This window comes from Amphibalanus amphitrite, unplaced genomic scaffold (assembly GCF_019059575.1).
Source record: "Amphibalanus amphitrite isolate SeventyFive unplaced genomic scaffold, NRLGWU_Aamphi_draft 000073F_arrow, whole genome shotgun sequence".
NCBI classification, from domain to species: Eukaryota; Metazoa; Arthropoda; class Thecostraca; order Balanomorpha; family Balanidae; genus Amphibalanus; species Amphibalanus amphitrite.
Window position 1 is genome coordinate 809221 of NW_024881569.1, and position 19828 is coordinate 829048.

A 19828-nucleotide genomic window follows, 5' to 3' on the forward strand; every position below is an offset into this window, starting at 1 on the left:
GCAGCTCCCTCGACCTCTGGTAGCACTTGTCCTGCCCGAGGCGCCGTCCTGATCCACTTCCAGGGCAGTTCAGGGAGGGCCCGATCGATAACGTGACATGTCACCGGCTGTTGGAGCCCTGTTCGGCGGAACGGGCGTGGCAGGCCAAGGCCAGACCCCTCCCCCTCCCGCAGGCCCGTACCGCTGATTCAGTTCAATGATTGATGAGGACGCCGCGAGTAGAGCGTCGTGCGCGACGTTCTCGGAAGCAGGGTGTTCAAACGCACGACATAAATCAACTCAACGTCTTTGTGGTAGATTTGGTCCCGGCCATACATAGATCGCGCCAGCTGCATTGATCCCTACCAACTCAACTATCAGGCATGTTTACTTCCTATAATTCCTATTGATTACCAGGGGTTGACTGTTTTTATCATTGCACAACCTAACCAATCTCGTTTGTCTGCCCGCAGTCGCCTACCCGGAAGATGAGTACATCTTTGACGAGGAGGCCGAGGAGACGGTGTCGTCGCACGTGCCCAAGTTCACCAGCCAGCCGCTGGACCTGGCTGTGAAGGCTGGTGACACCGTCACCTTGCCCTGCCGGGTGGATAAACTTGGTGAGTGTCCGACACCGCAGGTCCGGCTGATGGGTAACTCTTATTGCATGTCAGTAACGAATCTTATTGAATGTAAGTACGTACCCGGCCTCTACTGCCGTCTGTTATTTACCAAGAATGTTCACGCTTTGACAATGATTTTTAATACAGCATTCCCTTGTGACGATTCTTTAGATTCTGACGATCTAAAAAGTATTTTTTGTTTAATAAACTTGGTTATGATGATGATGATGATGATGATTCCCTGGACCTTGTCTTAGACATGTATGACCCCCTCGCTTCCACTATGTCCAGGTGACGTGGTGGTCCGTTGGACGGCTGGTGATAATACGCTGAGCCCCCCCCCCCTCCCCTTGTCCAGGTGACGCGGTGGTTGTGTGGAGGGCCGGTGATAACACGCTGACCTCCCCTCCCCTTATCCAGGTGACGCGGTGGTTGTCTGGAGGGCCGGTGACCAGACACTGTTCACCGGCGACTACAAGACGACCTCGGACAGCCGGTACAGCCTGCAGGATCCGGGCCAGCTGGGAAACAGCCTGGTGATAGCCGGAGTGGACCAGAAGGACAGTCCGGAGTACCAGTGTCAGATCAGCTCCAGCACGCCGATCAACCTCAAACACCACGTTAGGATTCAGGGTTGGTACTGAGGATTGGAGCAGGACAGGGTGCAGGGTGGAAAGGCAAGGGGCAGAGCTCTACAAGGGTCTTGCTGAGATGTTTCGGCACTGTGTAAGGCAATGATTTAAATGCTTAACGATACAAGGATGCTGCTTGTCTTGGAGTAGCGCTACAAGCCATCGAAATGAAATGCGAGATGTGCGATTCATTTGCTGCTGAAGCCGGTGAAGCACGTGGCTTGTGATCCTGAACTGCGTTGTCCGCCCATTTGTTATTTGCAAATAAAAATATAATTCATTTTTATGTTTTTCGTACTCCAGCGTAGATGGGTAGCCATACGGCTTCCACGGTTGACAGTGATGACATCAGTCATCTTTTGCAAACTTGTTAAAGATTTGGGCTGTACGGGGATATCTTTAACGAGTTTGCAAAAGATGACTGATGTCATCACTGTCAACCGTGGAAGCCGTATGGCTACCCATCTACGCTGGAGTACGAAAAACATCATCTCACGCTCTCAGTCCCAGCGATAAAAACAACACCTAAGAATTCATTTTTATATCAGGGTATATTTTTTATATTGCACTGTTAAGCGTACATTACCATTAGCTCCACCCACCATTGCTTTTCCTGGTCAATAAATTAATTTCATTTTTCATTTCAGTCGAGAAAATAAACCGACCTATGTGGCTTGACCGCGAGCCATGCACCATGACCACGCACCGTGCAAATAAACTCTACAGGGGGGCCCAACGGACGCAAAGTCTACTCGTAACCTTGATCTAAGACAGGACATTCATTGTATACGGTTTGAGTTATGTTACATGTGAGCGGAGTGTGATCTGTGGGTTGTAATACTTTTGCGCGCCTTCATGCACTTTTTTATACGTCGTGCACTTCAATTCATTTCATGTCATTATTTACCTACGTGCTATCTCGGGCAGACCAAGACCCATCTCATCAAAGCCACTTAAAACTCTGGCTAAACCCAACAAATCCAAAAGATGGTCTTGTTTGACCTCAATGGGACTCTGCTAGCTTCAGCCAGCACAAGACTAACCCAGCTACCTCAACATATACTCTCGTGTGAGCTGGCCTACCCCCAGACTGATCCCAGATGACCCCAGCTGACCCTGACTGTAAACCGTGCGTCTCCACAGTGCCTCCAACAATCACTGTGCGGCCCGAGAGCCGTATCAAAGTGGTGGAGGAGGGCAATGAGGTGGTGCTAGAGTGTATCGCCAGCGGCTTCCCCGTCCCCATCGTCACCTGGACCAAGAAGGTGAGAGAATGGTGACCTCCGGAACGTATTTTGACCAACAGACGACAGGGCAGCTCAGCTGATAATTATGCGTATTGTGGCTGTTTTTCGTAAAATGTTGTGCAGAATGCCGTATCGGACTTTTATTGTATCGGTATTTTGTTTTTGCAAAATTATTGACATACTCTTTATTGTATCGATATTTTGTTTTTGTGCCAAGGATGTGCCTCCTAGACGTTGATTGTCGATTGAAATCACTTCGCCAGCATTGTCACATCATTTCATGTGTTTCGCAAGCCTGTCCCTTGTGCCTCTGCTTCTATCCTCACGTTTTTGTATCGTTCCGTTACCTCAGGGTGATCTGTTGCCGTACCAAGAAAAGAAACACACCGGTAAACGGCTGGTGATCCCTGCTGTCAAGGGCGCTCACGTGGGCGACTACTTCTGCACGGCGGAGAACGGTGTCGGAGATCCAGCCACCGAGCACATCCGACTCGAGGTCAACTGTGAGTAGCGTGCAGGGAGACGATGCTGCTCTACTATCACCTCGAGGTGAAATGCCAAACGAAACGGAACCGGGGAGGTTGTCGGAAAGTGGACAGTTCGAATCAAGCTAAATGTGGCTGAAAGGGCTGAAAACTTTACCGTATTCCGACTGGCCAGATTACCTCTCCTTAACCTTGTGACGATTTTGTTCTGTCTGCCTACTGTCGTGTCTGGTGTCTGATTATTTGTCTGCAACATTGTGTTTATGGTTGTTGGGTTTTCCGCTGTGGCCAGCTATCTGATGATTACGTGTCACGGCTTAAATATAGTTTGACGTGTGTTATTTCTGAGAAACACCGATAGTAAGCCCTGTTGCTTTTCCTAAACAACCCCTCTAAGCCTCAGACAAGCCATATATCTCCAGCGCCAGACTTTCTCGCTGTGACGGCCAAGTCGAGGCGGGTCTGTTCCATTTGGCTGGTGCGACACACCGTCTGCCGAGCGCTGCTCCGCCACCTGTCTGTATCAGTCAGCCCACATGTGTGTCGGGAATGGGCGGCCACCTGTGGCCGGCCCGGTGCACATGTGTGCTCGCCGCCCACTGACCCAGGCATAGACATTGTCTCACACCCTTCCCTTCCTCGGCCTATTGAACGGTACCTCCCTTTCCTGAGCCTTTGAGACAATGTCATATGCTCCCTGCTCCTGAAACTCCAAGGCAGTGCAAATTTCTGTATCTTCATGTCTTCTCAAACATAGCTTCTTCCTTCCTTACCTGTCCGAAACCACGCCCCACTTACCACTCCCTGACCTCCAAAGTTAATTGCCCCTCTCCCTTCTCCCTCGCCTCTGATACCGAGCCCTCTCCCCTCTCTCCCTAACCTCCGATTTAGCATCCCACTCCCCTTCTCCCTCCACCGTTACCGTTCGTTTCCCTGCGCGCCCAGCCGCCCCACCTGTCGCCGTTAAGCACGCAGCTCCGCCAAGAAAAACACAGAGTGCTCCGCTTCGCCGCATTCCTCAGCGATGGTGACGTATTCAGGCCGGGCGGTGTCTGCGGGCTCCCCAGCGTTGGGGAGAGGGGCCAGACGGCGGCTGGTAGCTCTTGGACGCTGAGTCTAGGAAGGCGCCAGACGGGACTGGTGCAGTGGATGTTGGACGATGACGAGACCGAGGGCTTTGATCCCTAGGTTCTTCGTACACGGATGAAGCGGATATAAACCAGATGTTGAAATGTGTTTTAGAGAGGGATCTCATTTGATCGCGTTCTGCGTTGCCGATGACGTATGGTCATGAGTTAATTAAGCGGCTGCAAATATTGATGTAAGACATCGGCATGCATGATTCTTTGTTGCATACTGGTGATCTCATTTTAGCATATAAGCGATTAGTCGTCTTGCGAAAAGCCATGTGCCATGTGCCCGTTCACGGCTCAACGATGTCATATTTCTAAAAAAAAAATAGCAAAACCATTTAGAAGTTTTTCGCAATGGATTTGTTTTATTTCACTTTGCCCTCATATCACCTTTCTATGGATAGGTACATGACAGAAAGTGATTGCCGGTTTTCTATGGAGTAGAATTAGTGCTTATTATGTCAAAAAGGTTGTTGAAATTCGCCTAATTAAAACTAGACTGTTTTTACGCATCTCTTTTATTTCAGTGCATTTTATAGCTAACAGGCTTACATAGCTTTGGTCAGAAGAGCCGTTCGTAGTCCTTTTTCGTTTCCCGGACATTCGCTTTATTTTGAAGCTCGCGATTATTACCTGTCCGCGGAAGGGTTAACAGACTAGTTAGTTTGCTGCAGAGGCAGGGGCGGTCGCAGACTTGGAGTTTGGGGGGGGCCAACTTGTCAAAGGGGCCCCTTCGCTCACCCGGGGGGCCCGGTGCTAGCTTAAAGGGGCCCATGGACGTAGTGCACGGGTGCAGAAATCCAGGCCATGGCCGGTGAAGCTGGGGGGGGGGGGGTAGGGAGCGGCACCCGAGAAGAGGCTCATTGCGAAATGCGAGCTTTGAGGGTGTACCATGTCGAAAAGGTACCGATAAGTGCAGTTTGATGCATTGATATTGTCAATAATTCACGCAACTGTGAATGGACTACCGCAAAAGTGGCGGCGCGGCTAACTTTGCCATTTTCTAAGATCATCGTGCTAAAACTTTTGACAGTGGGTCATCGGTATCTGTTCACTGTTCAATCACATGTGTTCCGTTTCATCTTCTTTTTTTTTTTTTACTTGAGCACAAATGTAAGTTTTGAAGGCCATTGCAGTAGCAAATGCTTCGGAAGATGGGTAGTGAGCCAAATATCCTAAATTTGTCGTGCTGCATGGAAAGTAGTGTTGCTGAGAAAAGGGGGGTTTGTTCCAGATTATTGTGGAGGCAGAATACATTGTCTGCACCCACTGCAGAATTATTGTTGGTGCAACTGCGCCCACTGCACCCATGGTTCCTACACTTATGGGCCCATCGATAGCGCTTTGGCGATACCTATCGCCTAGAGGCTGCAATGGGGCCCTTAGAGTACGGTGTCAGACCCCCCAGAGGCCGGCGTTGGACCCAAGGGTCAGCGAAGGGCCTCAAAGGCCCCAGGTAGGGCCCCAGAGGCTGATGTGGGCCTTCAGAGGCAAGTGCGTGACGCCCAAAGGTAAGGCTTGAGCCCCCCCCCCCCCGAGAACATAATAGGGCCATCAAAGGCCGGTGTGGGACCTTAAGAGGCTGGTTTGGGCCATTAGGGGCCAGTTTACGGCCCTCAGAGACCAGTGCAGGGCCTGCAAAGGGCAGTTTGAGACCATCAGAGACCGAATTGGGCACTCAAAGGCTAATGTGGGTCCTTACAGGCCAGCATGGAGCCCTCAGAGGTTACCGTGGGGCTCTAAAAGACCGACATGGGCCGGCGTTGGACCCAAGAGGCCAGTAGAGGGCCGTCAAAGGCCACGATGGGCCCTCAGAGGCCGATGCGGGCCCTTAGAGGCCGGCATCGGGTCTTCAGAAGCCCGTGCGGGGCCCTCAGAGACTAGGGTGGGTCCTTACAGGCCAGCACAGGCCCTCAGAGGTCAGTGTGGGGCCCTAAAAGACCGGCATGGGCCGGCGTTGGACCCCAGAGGCCAACAGAAGGCTCTCAAAGGCCAAGATGGACCCTCAGAAGCCGATGCTGACCTTTAGAGGCCGGCATCGGGTCTTATGAATCCAGTGTGGAGAGGCCCTCAGAGGCTAATGCGAGCCCTTACAGGCCAGCATGGGGCCCTCAAAGGTCAGAATGGGACCCTAAAAGACTGGCATTGGCCGGCTTTGGACCCCAGAGGCCAGCAGAGTGCCCTCAAAAGCCAAGATGGGTCCTCAGAGGATGATGCGGGCCCTTAGATGCCGGCATCGGGTCTTCAGAATACAGTGCGGGGCCCACAGAGGCTAATGTGTGTCCTTACAGGCCAGCATGGGCCCTCAGAGGTCAGTGTGGGGCCCTAAAAGACCGGCATGGGCCGGCGTTGAACCCCAGAGGCCAGCGGAGGGCCCTCAAAGGCCAAGATGGGCCCTTAGACGCTGATGCAGGCCCTGAGCGACCGGCATTGGGTCTTCAAAATCCAGTGCGGGGGCCCTCAGAGGCTAATGTGGGTCCTTACAGGCCAGCATGGGGCCCTCAGAGGTCAATGTGGGGCCCTAAAAGGCCGGCATGGGCCGGCATTGGACATCAGAGACCAGCGGAGGGCCCCCAAAGGCCAAGATGGGCCCCCAGAGGCCGATGCATGCGGGCTCTTAGAGGCCAGCATCGGGTCTTCAGAATCCAGTGTGGGGCCCTCAGAGACACTTAAAGGCTAGTCTTGGGACTTGAGAGACAGAAATGAGGCCACCAGAGGCCGGTGTGAGGCTCTCAGACGCCGGTTGGGCCCCTGAGGCCGGTTTAGGGGCCCTCAAAGGCCAGTGGAGGGCCCTCAGAGGTCAATATGGGTCCTCAGCGGTCAATGTGGACGCTTGACCGCCACTGAAGGGCCCTCAGAGGTCAGTGTAGGACCCTCAAAGACTGGTATGGGAGCTGTTAATAGCTGGCGTGGGTTTCTCGAGCCTCGTGACAATCGAATACGGGCCAGGGCCCCATACGGCCATGGGGGCCCATCGGTTGTTTGGGGGGGGGGCAAATGATATGATGGCCCCCCTGATTTGACTTTGGGGGGGGCATGGCCCTGATGCCCCCCCCCCCCCCCTGCGACCGCCACTGTGCAGAGGCACTCTCTCAGACCTGAAGTGCGGATGACGTTGTTAGCTGTTCACCTGTCCGTTATTGATGTTTTTTGTCTGTGTGCCCATCCAGTTCTGTCGACTTATAGCGCAGTTACCCATCTGTTGAAGATGTTTGTGCTAGCCTGATGCCCCTGTTGATGCAGGTTGTGCTCTGTGCGTCTGTCGTGGATAGATGTTTCTTCGTTGCTGCCGTTGTTGATGTGTGTTTTCTTTCCCGTTACAGTTCCGCCTCAGGTGGAGGTGGACAATGACATCGTGTATACCGGCGCTGGCCACGAGGCGGCCGTCGAGTGCAACGTTAAGGGACAGCCGCTGCCAGTGGTGAGAAACCCGCACCTCACATCTCACACTTCACATCTCCACACCTCACGCTCCACGCCTCTCGCTCGGCTGACTCGTCCTGCACCGTTCTGGTGAATTCCCGTATACTTAGAGCTGAACGCCATCTGACCATTCACCCGTCAACAAAGCGTATTTTTTACAAACTGAACCTGTCTTCTCCACACGTCTGTTATTGTTTATCTTTTGCTCATGGGGTTTCCCTCCTCACGTTTTTCTAGAAATATGTTAAACCATTCTTTGTCACGTCCATTTATCTAAACTGTTTTCCAGATGTTCTCACTGAAGCCGACCCCGCCGAACTTTTAAAATCGTTCACAGAACGTGGGTGTATGTTTTACGCTTGTATCCGGGAGTTTTCTAGTCAAACTTAGTCTGCTATCCGGAGCTGATACTTTGTGGAAGGGCATGGGGGTCAGATTGGTTCGTCCCACTCTAGATTGTCCCGTGACATCTCGTTAAAACGGCACATCTCCTCCCCCCTCAAAGTTAGACGAAGTACAGGGCGCCGCCACCCAGCAAATACTGTTAATTGGCACAATGAGTGACGCAGGGGTCCGGGGAGATGGCTGAACGAGCAGTGTGACCAAAGAGACTGACGGGGCCCGCGGCAGAGTGGAGTGGAGGACAGAGGGGGCGAGCGAAGGACATGTGGCCGGGATGGGCCATCACGCCAGATGCACGGACGGGACTGGGTCGGCCGGGCCATAAAGTGGGCCCATAGAGGGGCGAATTGGCAGCTGGGCCGGAACGGCATCGCGTTAGGAGCGGGATAATTGTGCTGGGTGGCGATTTTCATGTCAGCCGGCCCAGTTACGGGGACAGGGAAATCGAATGCTGCGCTGGTTATTGATCGGTAGCCCGGAAATATACATACTACTCGCTTCGTCAATTTCCCTGAGAGTTCTGAGCTTGGCAGTATTTGCTAATAATCAATGGTAATAACTTCTTTCGGTCATTTGTAAACAATGTGAATATTCAGTTAGCGCTGAAATAGGCAATAGCCCTACGGCTCACATGCATGGGACTTGTTTGGTGCATTTGATCTGGTATTTCATCTATTCTTTGCAAATAATCAGAACATAGTTTATTGCAACTTTCGGGCAAGAAGCAGACCCGAAGGTGTTTGTGCTTTGAACATTTCCCTTTTTCATCTGGCTCATATGGGCCATTATTACCTCGCGTATAATCGTTATAGAACTTGACTATTCACAGCGCCGGCACCAATCAGCCCCTCCCCCATCTCCCATATCTAATTACGTCATTGCCATTAGCGACCCCTTCACCCAGGAACAAACACATCATGTCGGGCGTGATTTATCTGCCAGGCCACCTACGGACTCGTATTGCCCCTCTGGTGAGAGACGGGCGGGGCTCAGCGGTCGTCGGCCCGCGTTCCGACGTGCCCTCACCATCAGTTCCACTCGGAGGAGTTTTTCGGCAGCGTTTGCAAAAAGCTGTCTCCAGCACCATGCTCGCTGGCGTCAGACGGGAGAATGGTTGGGGAGGCGAGTGGCGTTGTGTCGGAGACGAAGGGGAGTTAGAACGAATGAGGTCTGTGTAAGGACGTGTGACTGGTGCCTTTAGGCATTAAGCCGCATTATGGCTCGCAAGTAGGTATATGTCAAGTCACGTAATGGATATAAGCAGTTGTGGAGTGGTTAGGTTGTTTTGTTGTAGGTTTGGTGGTTTTAATTCGATATGGTTCGATGCTTTTATCGGCGCAGAATCGCGATTAGATGGTATTTTCGACTGACTTTGATGGGTTGCGGTTGACTATGATTGCTGGCGGTTCCTGGTCGAGCAGCCTGGCATGTCTGCCTTTGATGCTCGCGGCACGAGCCGCCCGGTCTAATTGAATGCTTGGCAGTGATGACGCTGTATACACTGTATTCGTTGGCGGAAGTCAGCTGATAGCCTCATGGGGCCTTTGATGCGCCGCTCGTGCACTTGACTCAACCTCCCCTCAGCCCCATTCGCCGTCTCCAGCAGTGTGCTGGACGTCTGGGAGGGGAAGGGGAGGGGCAATGGTGGTCCCTTGTAGTTCGAACCAACCCTTTGTCCGAACAAAACCAACCCTTGGAGTTCGACCGGCGTATACTGTTCGCTCCAAACTAATGATCAACCCTAAATTGTTCCAATCAGTCGGTCAGCGATTTAATATCTGTCAGGAACGACCCCTCTGTAGGCTATCTGACCTGCTGAGGTCTGATGGGCGACCCGCTACTCCGCTGCTGGTCTCCGATTATGTGGGTCTGCTGAGTCCTTTGTCTATGTTTGTCTATGACTATGTTTGTACAGGGTGATCGAAAAAAAGTGTCACCCCTAATTTTAAAGCCATATAACTCGCGATTGGTTGGTCGTACGACTTTGCGCCAGGCAGCATTGGAAAGAGCATACAATTTTCTTTCGAATGGATGTAAATATGCATGGTTTATGCCGCAAACGAAGATGTAGCTATTAAAAAAGTATGTTAAGGACGCAAATTTGCGTGTTCAAAAGTTTGGTTGTGCAAATTTGTACTTTTGACAGAGTTTTTGATCTGACAGCTCACGTGAGCATTTTTCTTAACTGTTCCATGTTACCGCTGCATAAAATTGATCCGGTAGTGCAGGTTGTCGCAATAATTCGCTAGTTACCGGCGAATTTGTGAATAATGAGGCCGCATATTTGCAAGGAAGATCTGATAAGGTCTTCCTTGCCTAAGGTCAGCTGAGAAACAAGTCTAAGGTCAGCTGAGAAACAGTCTGCAGTGAACAACATACACTCCATGTGTAATGTGTAAGGTGTGTGTTATGTTGAGTTACGATACTCATTGTTCTCGTTCAGCGGTGTCCGATCCCGTTCGGTGAATTTCGTTTCACGTGAAAGCCGGACATTGACTGGTTTTTGAGCCCATGGGGACATGATTTGTAATAGAAAACAATCATGAATACATTCAATTGAAAAGAAATTGCCTGCTCTTTCCGATGCTGCCTGGCGTGAAGTCATCCGACCTACCAGTCGCGAGTTATTTAGATTTTAAGTTAGGGGTGACATTTTTTTTCGATCACCCTGTATGTTTTGTCTTTGTCTATGTTACCGCGCAGGGCAAATACGTGATTCATATGCGTGATCCGATGATTCACCCTTCGCTGCTGGCCGCTGATCGTGTCGGCATGCTCTGTCATGTGATTGTGCTGGCACTGCAGGGCATGCAAGCGCTACAGCGGGCGAATTCAGAGAGCACTCAGGTCCGTCATGGTTCGATTTACCGTGTCGGTGACACCGCAGTTTATGGAACGGTCAGGAACCAGCTCGGTTTCCACCCGCCCGCCAATGACTATGACTGTTCCTAACTGCACGCAGTGCGCGTTCATAAACCGTAATGGAGCCCTAAATGCCGACTTTTATAGTGATGAGGCCGACTTGAGATGACCCTGAGGACACGCACAGCACATTTGGTTCCAGTAATAGGAGCTCGCTCGTGCTGGTATGCGTCGCTGCGGACAGTGAAATGTTAGCCGGATCTGTTCGACCGCTCAGAGAGAAGCCGACAACGGCGTGTCAAATTCAGTGTAGGATCGTGTTCGGCTAATGAGAGCGCTAATCATTGTATACGGTTTCCGGTTACTCGGGCTGCAAAATGTGCCTTGTCAGCTCTGGCTGGAGCTTCATTAACTCTGAACACAGAACGTAATCCTCATTAGTATCGACACATCACTGATTTTCTCGCCCATGGCCAGCAACTGGATCTGAGAACGCCTCCTCCAATCATCTGGTAACTTTTGTAGTCACTTGTAGTCACTAGTTACAATCCTATCTGGCAGACACCATCACCAACAACCTGATACACCCGTTACCGGCGACTACTGACATCTACCAGCCGCCCTGGACTGCTAATGTGTGGGTGTTTACAGCAGTGACCACGGGGTGACGGGATCTGTTACCGACCCGCTCCGACAATAGTCCCCGGTCGGGGAGGGAGGGGAGGGTTCAGAGGTGGTGTCACCGCTAACCTAAACACACGTCACACTATCGGGAACTGTCGCCTGACTGATGATGACTGCAGTGAGAGTGATAAGTGACGTCTGCCGGCGACCACCCCTTTCGGTCCCGTGTTAGGAGCAGCTCGTCTGCGAACAATGACGTGTAGTGTTCACTTTATTTATCAATGGCTGGGAGCCGCGTGCTTTGAGTCTTTCATATGTATATAAAGGCATTCCCCGATAATCTTTTACAGTGAGTCTTGCATTTGTTTTTTGTTTTTTAACCTACGACCTCCCACCGCTCCCCTCCCCTCCCCTCCAGGGCTGCACCCATCCATCCCTTTTCTGACGTCCATCCCCTATCTTTCAGGTGTCGTGGTTCCGCGTCAAGGGTACGCCGCTGGACGGGCCGCACTACCAACAGTACCAGGAGGGGTACCGGTACGGCGTACGCATCGCCAGCGTGCGCGATGAAGACCTCGGCGTGTACAACTGCCAGGCGGAGAACGCCATCGGCAAAGACACCGGCATTGTGCACCTGACCGGTGAGACAATCATCCCCCAGCGTGGTGCACCTTGTTAAGCGTACACCTTAAGATCAGACATGTGCATTGTGCATGGATCCGAGAAAATGGATCTGAGATCTGATCCCACGGATCCTGATCTCGGATCCGTCGGGATCATAGATCCTCACTCTTTAATTTATCGAGAGATCCGTAGGGATCATAGATCCGAGTCTAGTATTTTTGCTTGAGATCCAGTGAGATCATGGATTCTCATTTATTTTTGGTCAACACAGAAATCCCAAAAAAATCACTCGTTGCAACTCACAAACGGTCTTATTTAGTGATTTTAGGTGATAACACGCCATAATCCATAGTTTTATGGCACTTATTGACATAGGAGCACTTGGAAACCTGGTTTCAAATGTTGTGCATGGTGGGATCCACTCAGATCATAAATCCACGTTCTTGGTTTATCGTCAGATCCTGTGAGATCATAGATCCAGGATAAATTTTTCACGCCGGATTCGGTGGGATCATCATAGGCGTAGGAACAGGGGGGGCCGGGGGGGGCCATGGCCCCCCCACTTTCGGAGGTGGGGGGCCAGCAATGTTAACTGGCCCCCCCCCCACTTTTTGCTGACTTAAGTGTCTGTCTGTACCTAACCTACCACCCGGTAACTTGACAACTATTCAGCTTGCCTTAATGAGGATTCCTTTTTGTTTCTACAGCGTTATTGACCGCAATTTCCTTCACTCAATGAAGGAAACCATATCAGAGACAAGACTGTGAGTCCTGGTGACAGCATTTTGTTGAATACGAGGCGCGGGACAGCGAGCACTAAAAAGGTATAGGCAATACTAAGACAATACTAGCACGGTGCAGGAGAATGCGTATACAAACGACCAACGCTTGACCTTATCTGCTTGGGGTCGGCATAGTTCGTCAAAGGCGTACTAGCTGGGGGCCAGGGTGACCGTGCCTCAGCCTCGGTTCAAACAGGCTGGGGGCCAGTAATGTCTGTTTCTGCCCCTCCCCCTTCCACTTTCAATGCAGTGGCGGTCGCAGAGGGGGATCAGGGCCATGCCCTTCCCCCCTCCAAAGGCTAATCAGGGGGCCATCATATCATTTGGCCCCCCCAAACAACCAATGGGCCCCCATGGGCGTATGGGGCTCTGGCCCTTATTCGATTGTCACGAGACTCAAGAATCCCACGCTAGCCATTAACAGCTCCCAAACCAGTCTTTGAGGGTCCTACACTGATCTCTGAGGGCCCTTCAGTGGCGGTCAAGCGCCCACATTGACCGCTGAGAACCCACATTGACCTCATTTGAGGGCCCCTAAACCGGCCTCAACGGCCCAGCCGGCGTCTGAGGGCCTCACACCGGCCTCTGGTGGCCTCATTTCTGTCTCTGGGGTCCCAAGACTAGCCTTTAGGTGCCTTTGAGGGCCCCGCACTGAATTCTGAAGACCCGATGCCGGCCTCTAAGGGTCCGCATCGGCCTCTGAGGGTCCACCTTGGCCTGAGGGGTCCAACGCCGGCCCATGCCGGTCTTTTAGGGCCCCACACTGACCTCTAAGGGCCCATGCTGACCTGTAAGGACACGCATTAGTCTCTGAGGGCCTTGCACGGGATTCTGAAGACCTGATGCCGGCCTCTGAGGCCCATCTTGGTTTTTGAGGGTCTTCTGCTGGCCTCTGGGGTCCAACACCGGCCCATGCCGGCATTTTAGGGTCCCACACTGACCTCTGAGGGCCCATACTGGCCTGTAAGGATCCACATTAGCCTCTGATGGCCCAAGTCGGCATCTTAAGGTCTCATCCTGCCCTTTGCAGGCCCTGTACTGGTCTCTGAGGGCCTTAACCCTCGCCGGCCGGGGGGGGGGGGCGGGTGCCGCCCCTCCATAGTTTTTTTTTCGCGATAGCTCCGAACACGCCGGCGATAGAGAGCTGAAGCTTGGCATACCTGACCTCTGAATCAAACGGGATCTTTTGACACCAACCGCATTTTCGGATCAGATCAGGTCACTGACCCATGTGGTCATAAGTGAACCTCTGCACGGTCTTCAGATGTCGCAACTTCGCAACGCCCTCACTGCCAGAGGAGATTTCACAGGGAAATGAACCTTGGAGGACCTAGTATCCAATAGGAGTCTCTCAGCTTGTATAATGTATATCTCGGATTTTTCCTAAAGTTCATATGAGGTCAGGTCATTTTCGTGACCTCACCATTAGGTATAAGTCAATGGGGATAAACTAAAAACTTTTTCTGGCGCCGGGAACGATCGATCTCCAACTATCTCAAGCACACCGAATCGTGATTTCATGCACTCCTTGCAAGGTTCGATGCGTCACTTTTGCAATGTTGACCTTGCGCGACGTCATTTATGAAGTTATAAGGGTCTTATTAGTTTTTTGTCAATAACTAGGTACCGATCAAATTGAGCTAGCGAGTCGGGAAAGCCACCTATGGACTCAAGAAGACCTGCCGAATCGAATGATATGCGACATGACCTCCTTCGACCAATTTCGTGACCTGGGGACGCCGACCTGACCGTGACCCGAGGTCAACACCCTAAGTTTACCTCACCCAAACAAAAAGTATATCATTCGACGCGCCTGAGAGAGGCGAACACGATGCTGGCAAAATCGCGGCTCTGCGGCCATTTTTGCGAAGTTATTCACCAAAAACGGAACCGTGCCTTGAGGCACTTGACCTGACCTCAGAGGTCACCGGTTTTTGTTTGTTTTGTTGGGTTAGGCCCTTTCGGTCCAATGAGACAATTTCAGAGCCGGAAGGATGATAGGATATAGGGGGAGACATTGGTCTGGGCAGGCACCCTAGTGAGTCGCCGGGGCTGAGCCCGTCCAGAGGACAGGCCACCCAGCCCCAAGGCACTCACTGCACCCGGCTACGGGGTGCGCTCCCTCGGGAGCAGCGGTGCCGCTCCAAGGGAGCAGCCCGCATGAGATAAAGTTGCCTGTCCAGCCCGGAGGGGGTTGCGGTGTGGAGGAGAAGGATTTCAGTATCCTGAGGATAGAAGCACGGAACGGTGTCAGAGGTCACCGGTTGACCTAGGACCATAAAATCGGGTATCGATCTCTGCGTCTCGTAACGGCGCACACGCTCGTTTTACCGCGACGCGCTAGCTCCACCTGGGGCGAAACGGCGAGGGGGGTCGTACCCGCCCCCGCCCCCTCGGCCAGCGCGTATGTAGAAAACCTATAGGACCGGGCCGTGGAGGGTTAAACTGGCCTCTGAAGGCCCAGACCGTCTAAAAGTCCCACACCGGCCTCTGATAAGTGATAGTCAATCAGCCCAGTTGCAGTGATCGCTGATATAAAACCTCTTAAAAACGTTATAGGCCTGGCTGAGCCTAGCTGGGCCGTTCATGCTGATTTTTATAGGTATATTGAAAAGACTCGCTTTGCACGTTTCACGCTTGCTCGTAATGAAAAAGTTGCTGGATGCCTCTGGAATTTGCATGGGTGCCAACGGCTGCGGAGGACAGGGGAACGCGTCCATCAGTTTGAGTTTATGGACGGGAGACTCCCTGAAATTTCAACCATTTTTTTCTCTTTTTTTTGTCTCGATTTTTTTTTTTAACCTCAGAGCATGTTTGCGAAAACAAAGTGGCCGAAATCCGAGGAGAAATCGGATTTTGGGGGTAGGTTAGGTTTTGGACCTCTGGGACCCTGGCCCCCCCCCCCCCCCCACTTTCGAAAAGTTCCTACGCCTATGGGGATCATAGATCCGAACCTGCAATTTTCCTCGAGATCCACTGAGATCATAGATCCATCACTCGGATCCATGCACATGTCTGCTTAAGATGGGGTTAAACGACTCATGTGCCTGCATTTTTTTGTGTGTATTTCTATCATGATTCATTTTAATCGCTTATATTGAGATCTTCAAACATCCAGATCAGCGCATGTTATGCTTATGGTTTTTTTGGGGGAAGGAGAAGCTGCTGATTCCAATTTACAGTCAGTTGTCCCTTCCGATACGTAATACGGGATATGGAGCCACTTCCGCTACCATTACACACTGCTGACTTTCCAATATAATGTCAATCCCTTCGCTTCCGTAGGCAAGCCGAAGCCGGTGAAGGTGCTGTCGGACCCGAACGGCAACGACAAGGATATGTTCAACATTCGCTGGAGCGTCGAAAGCTACGCCGAGCCCATCGAGTATAAAATCCTGTACCGGAAGATTCAGGTGAGGAAAAGTTCAATTGCCATAGAAACGTTCCGACAAGCAGCTCACTCGCACTTAATTTGCCCGTTTTATTATGATTCTTCGATAATCAAGTTGATGCAAAATTATACGACTCAAACGATGTAATGAATATTTTTATTAGTAAAAGTGAATTTATGAACGGTTTGTACGATCTACGCAGTACGTTTGCCTACTAACGTCCACTTTTGTGTTATGGATTATGTTCCCTCACCACCTTACCGCCACCCTCTATGTCCGTCAGGAGGCCGGCGAGCCGGATCAGGACTGGAACGAGCTCGAGGTGGCGTACGTGGCCGCGCCGGGCCGGGCAGAAGACAGCATCGTCTACAGCCAGAAGGCCATGCTGAAGAGCCTGGAGTCGGCGGCGGTATACCAGGCGATTGTAACGGCGAGGAATCAGTACGGCTGGAGTGAGGCCAGCGATACGTTCCGCTTCTCCACGCTTGGCGCCAGTGAGTGGAAGAGAATGGGAGTGTTGGGTGTTTTTTTTTGGGGGGGGGGCATGAGTCCGCCGATGAGTGATGAAATGAAGCGCTTTGGATATGGGGCTGTTTGTTTTATTTTGTTGGGTTAGGCCCTTTCGGTCTGGCAAGACCATTTCAGAACCGGAAGGATGATAGGAATTAGGGGGAGACATTGGTCAGGGCAGACACCCTAGAGAGTCGCCGGGGCTGAGCCCCGGCGACTCTCTAGAAAGGGAAAGATGAGGGACAGGACAGTGGAGGTTACGATGTAAATTGAAAGGGCATGAAAGCGGTGTTGATGAAAAGGCTGCTTCGCTTTTTATTACGATATGTAACACTCATGTTTCTCGATGGAAAATATCAACGGCCTGCCGGTAATATCTCTATTTTGGCCTTGTCATTGATATCTGAAGGTGCCATGTCAATTAAAAGTCAGCGTCAGTCATTGTGGCGGCGTCACATGTCCGCTGAGTTGGTCATTGAGTCACGTGACTGACGTTTCAGGCGGGAGCGTCGGCGGTGTCCGGGGCGGAGGTAGGTCACGTGACCTCTGACCTATGGGTGCAACTAACCGGGGCGGTCTGCTGAGCGGATGGCGGTGGTTTTTGATGCGTTGGCAGAGGGATGTGACAAACACGCTGATAGCGCTCCAGAATGCTGTTTGGTAGAGGAACTAACAAGTTATGCGTCATGTCACCAGATAACAGGGCTTAGTGGAACAGTGTCACAGTGGAAGTGCGGTCTAACTTACCCTTTTGTGCTTTACAGCTGGTGTTTTCGATGGTGTGTGCTCCAACTAACAAAATCCATAATCCATATTCAGGTTTGATTGTTATGTCAGACGGGATATAACTGGGTACTGTTTTTACCGTATCTTTCAGCCAACACCTTAACGTGTGGTGTTAAAGGGACCCTCCCACCTTCAAAAAAGTTAATGAATTGGCATAAAAGTGATGTAGCGTGAATCACAAAGAGCGAAAATGAACATCTACCAAATTTTACCGGAAAATATTCAACCGTTTTCGAGATATAAGACTTTTATTTTTGTTTACTTTTTGGGAACTCCGCTGTTTCTATGACGTCACATAAAGGTTTTCTTTACGTCGGCATTTGGAAGCAATAATTTGGTATCAAAGTGCGACAAATATTGCGCGAATGATGCGTTTATCTTATCAAGGTCAATATATGATGGCCAACAAAGGATTCCAGGACAATTCTTCTTATGGCATTTTTTCGTATCGCAATTCTTCGTCTGCAAATCTTCGTCAGGGCATTTATTCGTATCGCATTACTTTGTCTCGCATCAGTGTATATGAAAATCGGCTCGCATTTCTTCTTCAACGCAAATATATGCAAGAGTAAGCATTGATGGACAAATAAATGCACCGACGAAGATTTGTAGACGAAGAAATGCGGACGAAGAAATGTCATGCGAGGATTCGTTCGGGTACCATGACATTTATGTGATTTCAAAGTCAAGGTTCACAGCTGATCTGCAAAATCAAGCCAAGAATCCAAACTATCGAAAAACTATAAATATTTGTTTGTCTGTCACAGAGGTCTCAAGCAATATAAGGTTGACATATGTTGAATCAAAAATCTACTGCCACAACTCACATCTCCTGCCTTAGTTTATCATTGTTGTTTTAACTTGCTTTCAAGAGAAACAGAAGCCAGTATCTGATATCACTTCAGATGATTGTTTCAAGATCTGAGTTCAAATGGAATTAAAAGCAAGATCAAGATGAAACAGGGATTATTGCTGTTAAAGTAGTTTGGCCATGATACAACAGGCACATAAATCATTAGCCAAATCAAATACTGGTTGGTTTGTCAAGATGTTTGTTGTCTGTCGTCTGTCGAGCTGCTATGAACACTGAACGCTCTCACTCTTACTTTAAAGAGAGTAGTTTAAGTTGAATGGTAGTGAGCTGTAATTAGACAAAGCAGCTATTCAGTGCTCACATCAAGCCAGGCTAGGAAATGGCATCAACTGTGGTGGGAGGAAGCAGGTTCGGCAGGCCTATGTTGTAAACTTCTGTTGTGTCTTGTGTTTGATCAACTGATGTTTTCTGCTCTGTTTTGTGCAGTGATAGTAGCAGGTAACTGCATGCTTGTCAAATTATGTGAATAAACGAATTCATAACATTGCATTTTTCTCTCAATGCAAGGAACAAGTAAGATGTAGAAAATGTAATAGAGGGCTGCATTGCTGATTTCATGCACTTTATCAGAGCTTTATTTAGAATTGCTTTCCTGAAAGCTACACACAGGCCACAGCACTGAAATTCACAATGTCATAGCTTTTGGCAGAAAAAAAAAGAAAAGACTTGCCTAGGTAAAATTGGCTGAAAGTATGGCAGAGCAGGTCTTGATGCGTATGCCCATCCGTGTGCTTGCCGAAGCCGAACTGACTGCAACACATTAACTCTGACCCACCATGGTGGCTGGCATATCCTGAACTTTCACCACTCTAAACAAGACAACTTTCAGCCCTCAGCATTGTATTAAAACACTGTACATGGCAGTTGACACTCAAAATTTGTTTCAGTGCCATCCACGGACAACATCAGTCGCCATTCACCAGGCCAGTAAAAACAGAATAGATAATAGCTTCAAACCCATGTAGTCAGAGTTACTAGGTCTGCACCTCAAAACAAAATCCAGGTGACATTCACCACGCCAGTAAAAAAACAGGTACCTAGGTACTTAGGTAACGTAACAGCTTCAAATCTGGTAACATGTTGGTCGGACGTAACACTACCATATGTACAGTCTGTCTTAAAAGTACCGCGCAAAGTGGCGGTGGATCCATCGAGCCTGACTGAGGAAGGGCCTGCTAAATTTGGGTCACCGAAGCAATGGACATCCTCGTCCATTCCCCAGCTCAATTGGTTCGGTGACTTTCAAATTAAAGCAGACCTTTCTCGGTCAGGCTTGATGGATCCACCGCCACTTTGCGCGGTACTTTTAAGACAGACTGTACATGGAATAATATGATACCAAACAATAGTGCAACCATTCTGGACAACAAAAGTGTATGATAAAATTAATTTAGAATACTTTGGCAGCATGATTTACGAGCACAGGCAGGTGTTACCTACCAGCCTTCTC

General features: G+C 50.4%; 1 protein-coding gene across 2 annotated transcripts in view; it reads left to right on the plus strand.

The window, feature by feature from the left end:
• Window positions 1-19828, plus strand: part of LOC122379189 (protein amalgam-like) — a 49389-nt gene that overhangs the window by 26123 nt on the left and 3438 nt on the right. Inside the window, exons 2-10 of one of the 2 annotated variants that reach the window (XM_043361166.1) lie at window positions 453-599; window positions 1023-1235; window positions 2378-2499; window positions 2834-2984; window positions 7423-7520; window positions 11877-12051; window positions 16102-16229; window positions 16492-16702; window positions 17219-17248. In XM_043361166.1, the coding sequence (XP_043217101.1) occupies window positions 453-599; window positions 1023-1235; window positions 2378-2499; window positions 2834-2984; window positions 7423-7520; window positions 11877-12051; window positions 16102-16229; window positions 16492-16702; window positions 17219-17248 (1275 nt within the window). The remainder of the gene's footprint in view (window positions 1-452; window positions 600-1022; window positions 1236-2377; window positions 2500-2833; window positions 2985-7422; window positions 7521-11876; window positions 12052-16101; window positions 16230-16491; window positions 16703-17218; window positions 17249-19828) is intronic. The other variant, XM_043361167.1, reaches the window with a different exon arrangement.